The sequence below is a fragment of the Chenopodium quinoa genome, unplaced genomic scaffold (genome assembly GCF_001683475.1).
Source record: "Chenopodium quinoa cultivar QQ74 unplaced genomic scaffold, ASM168347v1, whole genome shotgun sequence".
NCBI classification, from domain to species: Eukaryota; Viridiplantae; Streptophyta; class Magnoliopsida; order Caryophyllales; family Amaranthaceae; genus Chenopodium; species Chenopodium quinoa.
Window position 1 is genome coordinate 1,621,719 of NW_018743979.1, and position 9,408 is coordinate 1,631,126.

Genomic DNA, 9,408 nt, shown 5'->3' on the forward strand with positions numbered 1-9,408 from the left:
AATACCAAGATTCAAATGCAAGGTTGCACACTTTGGGGGATATTTTTAGTCTTGAGCCTTTATCCCTTCTTCTTCAACCTTTAGCCTAACCCTGTTACAACCCTTGACAAACCTCCTTGAGGTGTACACATACTTGTGTGAGGTTCGGCAAGAACTACGTTCGGCCTGATTCCAAACGGATACGTAGGTAACCTCATAGTGAGGTGTGGCCGTAATAAAAATGCATTCACTACTCATATTCACATCATGATCATATCAAGGGATCTCCAATGCTTATCCCTATCCATTTAGAACTAGACTTGGGGGGCTTGATCCTTCCTTCATTAGCCTACCCAGCCTAAGAGTCACCATCATTTGGCTCTTCTCAAAATATTTTTCCACACCCTTAGCCTTTGCATCCTAACCTTAGCGTCACTCTCACACGCAATACATATACATAGCCAAATAATCCTTCCTTTAGGAACCCCTTGTCATGAAATCCTGGCACGATTTTGAAGCATGCCTTGTCATCTTCGAATCACTTATCATAACCATCATCGCATCACAAAGTATGAGGTACTTAGCCTCTGATCCTAAGTCACCCAAATATTGTCATCAACCGAGATAGTCTTGGATGCTACAATCCATGAACCATGAGATACAATGATTAATACATACACCTGATTTAAGTTCATTCATCACGTATCATTACTCAATTCATTCTTTTCATCTTTTTCCTTTTGGAGAAGTTCAAAAAATTCACTTTCCACCTACACTTTACCTCTTTTTCATATCTTTCTTTTTGGGAGAAATTCGGTAGCCTCCACAAAAATTACGGAAATTTTTTGCTTTTCTGCATTTTCGAGTTTCACGAGCACCATCACCACACACGAGTCATATGCACGACATAGACATCAACTCATATCACGTTGAGTTAAGTCTGCACACATGTGTCAAAGAACATTTAGTTAATTTAAACACTTCGAGTCACACAATAAATCGAGTAACACCAAGCCTTGAGTTAACCTCAAGCCAACCAGCCACAATGAGTCAAGTACACCAAGACTTGGGTCAACCCCAAGAAAACCACCACCAAAGTCCTTTTGCAATATTTGATTTTTACAGGATATAACAATTCATCAAAGCTTCTGTTCGGAGTCAATCGAGCAAACCTCACCAAATCATCGAAGCTCCTATTCGCAGCCAATCCAACAATTTCATCATCTGTCATCGATTCTTTGAAGCTCCTTTTTGCAGCCAATCGAACACTATAATCATTCCAAAAGCAATTCTTTGAAGCTCCTATTTGCAGTCAATCGAACACTCGCACCTTACCAAAGGTCTTATGTTCAGAGACGTGTGAACATTTCATTCAAAAGCTCCCTTGTTCAGAGATAGGTGAACATTTCATTCAAAGCTCTTTTGTTCAGAGACGAGTGAGCATTCCTTGAGTAAGCTCTTGTTCAGAGACAAGTGAACATTCCATGAGTAAGCTCTTGTTCAGAGATGCGTGAACATTTCTTTCAAATCTCTTTTGTTCAGAGACGAGTGGACATTGACAACGCTCCCTGAGAATGAGGAGGTTGTCACTACAACTTGAGAAGATGGCTCGAAGCGTAGCGATCTTCGATGGTGCTCCCTGAGAATGTGGAGGTTCTCAAATTGAGATAGAGTTGATGTCACTTAGAGACGTGTGCTCGGCAATCCCAGATACGCGTTTCTTAACTCCTTTATGTGTAGAACTGATGTTTTCTACAGGTACCGGCATTAAAGGATGATTTAGGATCGCAGAATGTTCTGAATTATTTTCCGTCCCTATCGACTTACTTTGACTTTTGTTTTCGAAACTTACGTTCGTTTCTCCAAACTCAGTCAAAGTGGGGGCTTCTATAGACACCTGATTATGTCTCCCAAAAAACCAAACCTAGTGATGAGTAACTTTCACGTCTTTTATTTACAAGTTTAGTAAAGATTTGAAGAGTATCGTGAAGTTTCCTTAAGCCTTGACCATATTGGTAACCTTTCCTAAAATATTTTAATCCAAAATCATTCATTTCGTGTGCAAACAATAAAAACGTCTCAAACCAGATTATTTTGGTCTATAATCGTGGTCCAATTATTGTTTAGTTGGATGGGGCTTCAAAAGAGTTTTCCAATGATATATTATAAGCCCAAATCCGATTTAAAACGAATAAGTTATGGCTAAAATACTAAACTGATCCCAAACCGAGCCTATGTCCTCTTTACCTACGACCCAATGATCATGTGTGAAAGGAATGGTGTCCTTCAAACAAGTGTATTATTCCGATAGAGGGTTTGGAACTAATTAGGAAACCTAATTATTCAGTGAGGTCAAGTGATCAGAATGCCTAGTTGGAGGCTGCTTCCGATCAATAATATTAATGTATAATCAGTATTACAGCTTGATCTTGAATGAACCCTTTGGGTCACACCCAATCGTGTAAGCGAACCAAGGCAACGAACTAATCCGAAGGATTAAATAAGTCGATAGATATTTTACGAACTCAAACGTTGCAAGAGCGTCGAACCCGAAGGTTGCAAGTCGAGACGACTCTAGGAGTCCACAAGACAAGAAAATAATCAAAAGACATATCGTGGCGGCCTAGTGGCCCGCGCACCATGGGAGCCCTAGGTGGGCTTTCCTAGCAAGGCCAGCAAGTAGCTGGTGCTTGCGGTGTTGTTGCTGGGCCTACGTTGCTACTGCTTGCTATATGCACATGGGCCTGCGGGTGGTGCGTGGGCTTGCGGCAAAGGCTAGCAGGCTTAGCCTTGTGGCGCAAGGCTCCAAGCAAGACTGGCCTTTCTGCCCAAGGCCGGGCAGCAGCCCTTTGCTAACTGGGGTAGTTGGGGCAGCCCCTTACCTTGTTCTCCAAGGTCAAGGTAGTCCTCCCTCCTACTCTCTGTTGTCATATAATTATTGTTCATGCTTTTAATTTAATTTAGAATTAAATTAATTCAAAAAATTTCTCATTTTACCAACTCTCCCACATGGAAAGTTGATAGAAACTATTGGGAGCATTTCCCTATAAATACCCACCTTAGATATTGGGAATACTCACTTGAGAAGAACTCCAAAGGAATCTACCAAGGTCTGAGAAATCCTTAAGTTCGTAAAACTCTAGTAATTTTGGTCTAGCCCCGTCTAAGCTATGGGGTAGGGGTCGGTTCGGTAATCGAGGATGTGAGACGTTGGAGGTCTTGCATTTGCGGGGCTTGAAGTTTTCCATGTCCGAGTTTGAGTTGCGAGCAAAGCACGCGTCAAGGGTGAGCATCTTTCTCTCTACTCTCTTTATGTGTTTGTGTTTTCTTTATTTGCATGCTATTTTGTTATGTAATAATGATTATGCATGCGATCCGGTTTATCGAGTTGTGTTTCTGCACGGTGTCGGACACCGCAAAACCCAACAGCGGTGTAAGAGGCTCTTGCATTTAATTTTTACAACTAAAAGATTAATTAAGGTGATTTAAAATGGATTTAAATTTCCGGATAAGCAACCTAATAAGATTAGGACCTCGGTTTGAATTGGATTAAAATCGTATTATTGCTAATTTATGACTACGAACCCAGATTTCAACTCAAAAATAGTGAATTTTGGGTATCGATGTTCTAAATCAATCTATACCCACAATGTGGTTATTAATTGGCTTCCAGAGGCCAAAATTTGCCCAAAAATTGGTTTTTCGAGGGATTTTTTGTTTGAAACAAAAAATTTTAAATCTTTAAACCTTGATAAATTATGCCATGCAATTGTTGGATTATGTGTTTGATTATACCATTAATCTTTTGCAATTTTAATTTACTCCTTATTAAGCAGGTTTATGATGTAAATTGGTTGCTTAATTTGGTTAGCTCTTAATATCACATAAACTTGGAATTTCTCATTCTTGCAAATAAATTACTTGTGTGAAAGTTTACGGTGAATATGATTTTTGAAGCCCTTAAAATGTTAAAGACACAATCTTTAATGGTTTAAATGGTTGAATCTTAACTTGCTAAAATCCATAATGAACAAATTTTAGGTTTTAATCATTTTGGAAGTTGATTAAAATCTTAAATGTTCATACTTGTGCTTGAAATGTTATTACTCTTCATATTGGAAGGTTGTAATGTTAATATGTGCATAAGTGTTGGATAAATTTTTTCATTGGATGATTATTTATTTATTCAACTATTTTTCTTAAATCTCATTTTTAATTTATGTTGGTTAAATTAATTATGAGACAAGCCCTCAATTTTTGTTGCATCAAGTTGAGCCAAAAAAAATTTAAAGAATGGTTCTTGAATTAATTTTGGTTTGTCCACTAAAATTGAATTTATTTAAAATGGACTTGTTTAAATTTCAAAATTGCTCAATATTAGTTCTAAAATTAAATTTAGAATTAATTATAAATTCATACACAAAATCGGAATGAAATTCCGTAGCACGAGCATAAAAATCGAAGCATTGAGCTTCGAGCACCAAGCTCGGCTAGATGGGCTGCTTCCGTAGCCCACATGTTGTTGCCGAGCTGGTGCATGCATGCGCGCATGTGTGTGCTGCGAGTATGCTTGGTGCGGGGAGGGCTTGCAAGGATGCAAAGCAGCAGCAGCAGCTTGCGTGCACGCGCCATACGTGTGCTAGCTGTTAGGCAATGCCCAACAGCAGCTTGGCACGCAAGGCTGGGGCTGCTAGGCAGCTCCTAGCACTTGGGTGCGTACGAGCAACTGGGCTGCTAGGCATGGCTAGGCCGTGGTCTTATCATGGTGCTAAGAGCCTCGTTTTGCTTAGCCATTAAATTTTCCTCGGTTTATTTTGCGGTTTTAAATAAAACGAGGCTAGGCCTCGGTTTTTCACGCACTTACAAAATTTTGACTAAATTTTATTTTGATCTGCGTAATTAATTTTAATTGGATTAACTTTAATTGAGTTGGATGTGGAATTTAGTGGGAGCTTTATTAATCATTTTGAGCTTTATTAAGCCTTGTTTGTGCTTTGGTTATTGCGCTAACTCACATAATCGGATAATCTCTTGACTAATTTTAATTAGGTGCATTAATTAGATTAACCACCTAAGTTATTCGCTCATTGGATACAATGGTTTGTATTGTTTCTTGAATTATTTGTAAAATGCATGGGCCATTCACTTTAGTGAATGGATGAATGGAATATTGTAGATGTTCTAATGCAAGTTTTACAAAAATGGCAACTAGTATGGCCCGACTAGGATAGTAAAAACGGACTGCGTTCCGTTTTGTATTTTTATAAATCTAAGTATGGACTGCGTGCCATTAAGTATTTTTGTACTTAAATTATGTATATTAGTTCTAGTTTTTCTAGTAGTTGCATAATTGGTGGTCATGTCTCAAGACAGTGTTTCTAAGAAGACGAAGCCAAGAAGATGCAATGAAGGGCCTTTGAAGACTGGATGCTTCAAGTTTCAAGGGGCTCATGCTAGTTTGCCAATGCATCTTTTTTTATGCCTTATATATTTTTCTTATATATAATTGCGATATTAGATGCATGTTTAGGATTTCGAATGTGGAATGATTAATTTAGTTCACTTAATCAACCAACATAGAAAGCCTAAGTCCCTATAAAATTGAGTTAAAATTTGTCATTCCAAAATGACACTTACCAAACTAATGAGGATTTAATAGGCTATGCCAAAGCAAGGCATCACTACTTTCCCAGGGACGTAAGGTATACTAGGTATACGCGTTAATTTTGGTTAAACTCAACGATATCACACTAAGCGGAAAAAGGTCTCTAGTGGTCACTGGTGAAATTCTAGTCAAGCAATTGATAGCAGTAGTTTTACCAGCTCCATTGGGGCCCAAAAGACAAAATAGCTGATCCTTAGCAAGATTCACCCATAATCCCTGGAGAAATCGACAAATAAGGCATTATTTACTAAAATTTAAACAGCTAAATATCTTTATTAGCAGCAACTTGACAATTCATGGCCTCTTCACAAAATGACACTATGTAATTTGAACAAAATTATATTACTGTAAGGTTTTCAGACCAAGTAGCACAATGGAAAAATCTAAGATTAATAGAAATTTTATCTCAAATTTCCTAGTTCTTTTAGGGACATATTTCGCTATTTTAAGCAGGTAAACCTTAATGGGAACAATTAATATAGTATAGCTTTGTTTTGTCTTCTGTCCATTCTGATGTAGCATACTGCATTAATTTTGTCTAACAAAGCAACTGCAAGATTGTTTACCCTGAGAGCATGGTAAGGAGGAGTCCTTTTGCATTTACAGCATCAAAGACTTGTTGACCCGGGATAAACCTTTGCAAGGCCACGTATTTGGACTGCAACATTTGAATCTACAACACCTTCGTTTGCTTGCTGTTTAACATTGTTCTCCTCTTGAAGAACATCCTCATCATCAGGAGTTACATGCTCAAGCTGTGAGGAAGAACTAAAGCGGGTACAAATGCCACCCTCTGATGCATCCATGTTAAGTGTAGTTAGTTTATTGAAAAAAGCTACTAGTGTGATATATTTTTTTTAGGAAACTAGTATGATATATTAAATTAAGAGAACTAGAGAAAAAAGTAAAAGGAAAGGACATGACTTTCTACCTTGTGCCTTGCTTCCACCTTTGCCTGTCCAATATCCAAGATACAAGAAATAGAACACTGATTTCCTTACTCTATATGGGTTCAGAATAATATTGTCGAAGTAAAGAGCCAAAACAAACCACATAACAAACGTCCCCGACAACCATATGAAGATATCATTATGTCACAAGATGGCAGTACGTACTTAATGGTTAGCAGTCTTAGCACTAAAATGTCAATAGAGACTAAGCAAATATTTGAAAATGACAGAAGCCAAAAGCATAAGAATCACATTAAAGGGATATGAAAAGGAGAAAAAATTAATGGACTTAATAAATATGTAGGATACAGTAAATAAATAAATCTCAGCAGCCAGCAGCAACTCAAGGCATATACTAAATGAGCAACAAAGACAGCAGAAGAATAAAATACTCTAGACTTCCATTCACCAGCACCAATAGGGTAAGGGAATGTTATCCTAATAGAAGTATGGATGCTATGAACTATAATTGATCACTTATATTGTGATATCACTTAGCCCTAAAATATTAGGTCAAGGATATATCTGTCTGACTCACTGAATTGCACATTTATAGCACTGATATTGTCAAAAATTACATAACCATGCGATTCAATCATGATAAAATCCACTAATGTACAATATACAGGCTAACAACTAGAAAAATGATCATCACTGTTATGAATTCATCATTACATCAATATTACCAATGATACCTGTTTGAGTTGACATCGGCGCACTTTGACAGAACAACATTCAGATAGAGGCTACTAAGTTCAGACAATAGTTTTTCAGGTGAAAAATTAGTCGTTGTTGATCAATCAGATACTAACCATGTGTTTGCTAAAGAATGTGAGGATGCTTTTAATGACAAATATACATTCCCACTTCACCAAAGTCAAAGCGATCAGTTCCAAAAACATTTACATTTTTTCATAAGAGGCAAGAAGAGCAAAAACAATGAAACTGCTACTTTATCCCATGCAATACTCATATCCTAGCAAATGTAAATTAGGAATGAAATAACTAAACAGGAAATGACAAGGTAATAAATTTAATCCTGTTCAATCTCTCCCCTTAACTAATGTAGATGATCTGACCACATAAGCAAAAACATGGAGTCAAAACTCATGTCATTGAGGAACGGTTGCTATACCATTTGAGCATAACTTCAAAAGGTAATATTTAGGCCTCAAGGAAAAGTAAATTATAGATATTTCTATGCCATGCAAGAATTCAATATAAGACTTAAAAAATAGCAACACATGATGATATCAGATAAATAAAGTAGACAGGACTTGCCTTGTCTTGACCTCCGACATCCCACACGGTAAAGCTGATGTTCTTGTATTCCACAGTCTCCACATTAAATCCTGTAAACACATAAGAACAAGTTCCAAACACATTATATACAGCCGAGTATATGCAAAAAGCATCAACAAGTCTAAGACATAAGATCAGACCAATACCAAAAAACTAAACCGGATATGCCAGGATAGTTCTTTTTAGGAGTGTTACAAGGAGGACAAACAAAGGATAAAAAGTCACTTCTCTTTGTTTACAAAAAATAAAGGGCAATATTTCCTTGCTCAAAATTTAGAAAAGCTACACATTTTAAATGTAAAAGATATGATCCTGAATCACAATAAAATACATAACTTGTACACAGTAATTGTCAACAATAACGAGCAGTGTTGTGAAGGCAAATGGTTACATGAGTGTGGTGCTGGTTATTTAGCATTCTAGAAGCCATTTACCAGGCAAAGTCATTCAGTGAAGCTTGCAATAGAGGACTTAAAATTCCGAAAAAGTGGAAAAACGTCAAAAGGTTGCAGTGATTTGGACACAATTTCAACACGAGGAATACACTAGTGAATGAAAGGGAAACCAGAGAAAATCTCTAAATTGATTTACCGCGTCTAAACATATCGAATATAGTAATATAAAGGGGAGACAATGACCAAAAGCAAACACGCTAGTTATGGCAAGTCAAGTATTTTATGAGCATAGTACTACTACATAATCATCACAATAACGAAAAAAATTCAATATGAACATAATCCACAATATAATCATAAAAAGTTTGAAATTAAAAATTCTAGAGACATACCGATGGTGGGAATGGTGGTGACAATCTCTCCCAGCTTAAGCTTGTAAAGAATTGTAGTTTTACCAGCCGCATTGAGACCCACCATAAGGATTCGCATTTCCTTCTTGGCAAATAACCGGCTGAACAATTTGGTAAATGATAGCCCCATATTTCACCTAACAGATCCAAACAGGAAAAATGAACAAACGAGTGAATCTCTGAATCTGGATGTGAGCTGACAAGATTTAATGGATAATTTCATATTGCATCTAAGTAAAATACAAAGGATACGTAGCTGCCTTCAGTATAGGCTCGACCATCTGCAGCAGCATAATTTACTACAATATAAGAACAGGTCTATCAAGTAATCCTTAAATAGCTGTCAGCTATAGAGCAATGTCTTCTTTAGCCATTAGCAACAAGGCATTAACATCTAAATTTCAGTGAAGTTCAGGAGCACCCCCCGCCCCAACACAACCCCCCGCCATAACAGTTGCCAATGCTCATTGATTAATCTGTGTAAATATGTAGCAACAGAAAAAAAAATTATTATCACTATACTTGTCAAAATCAATCTTCAATGTACTATCTCTTTTAAGCCAATCCAAAATACATAACTATTTTGAAAAATTATAACTTTATCTGTTCATCAACATCATAGTCGTCCGTCCAAAAAACTACATTCCTCCAAACCTTAAATCAATCAATCAATTCATAATACTAATACTAGTTCAATCAAAGAATAT

General features: G+C 37.0%; 1 protein-coding gene across 1 annotated transcript; it reads right to left on the reverse strand.

The window, feature by feature from the left end:
- Positions 1–7,809: 7,809 nt before the first annotated feature.
- On the reverse strand, positions 7,810–8,842 carry LOC110690086 (ADP-ribosylation factor 1-like). The gene is made up of 2 exons (XM_021866914.1): positions 8,684–8,842; positions 7,810–7,946 (listed from the first exon to the last, which is right to left on the reverse strand). The coding sequence occupies exons 1-2, from the start codon at positions 8,829–8,831 to the stop codon at positions 7,822–7,824; spliced, it is 273 nt and encodes a 90-aa protein (XP_021722606.1). The 5' UTR covers positions 8,832–8,842; the 3' UTR covers positions 7,810–7,821.
- Positions 8,843–9,408: the final 566 nt, after the last annotated feature.

Bases quoted from the DNA above. Each gene is read 5' to 3' on its own strand.
- LOC110690086 (XM_021866914.1), bottom strand. From the start codon at position 8,831: ATGGGGCTATCATTTACCAAATTGTTCAGCCGGTTATTTGCCAAGAAG. The intron at 7,947-8,683 runs GTATGTCTCTAG...ATGTGTTTACAG, and splicing joins CACCACCATTCCCACCATCG to GATTTAATGTGGAGACTGTG.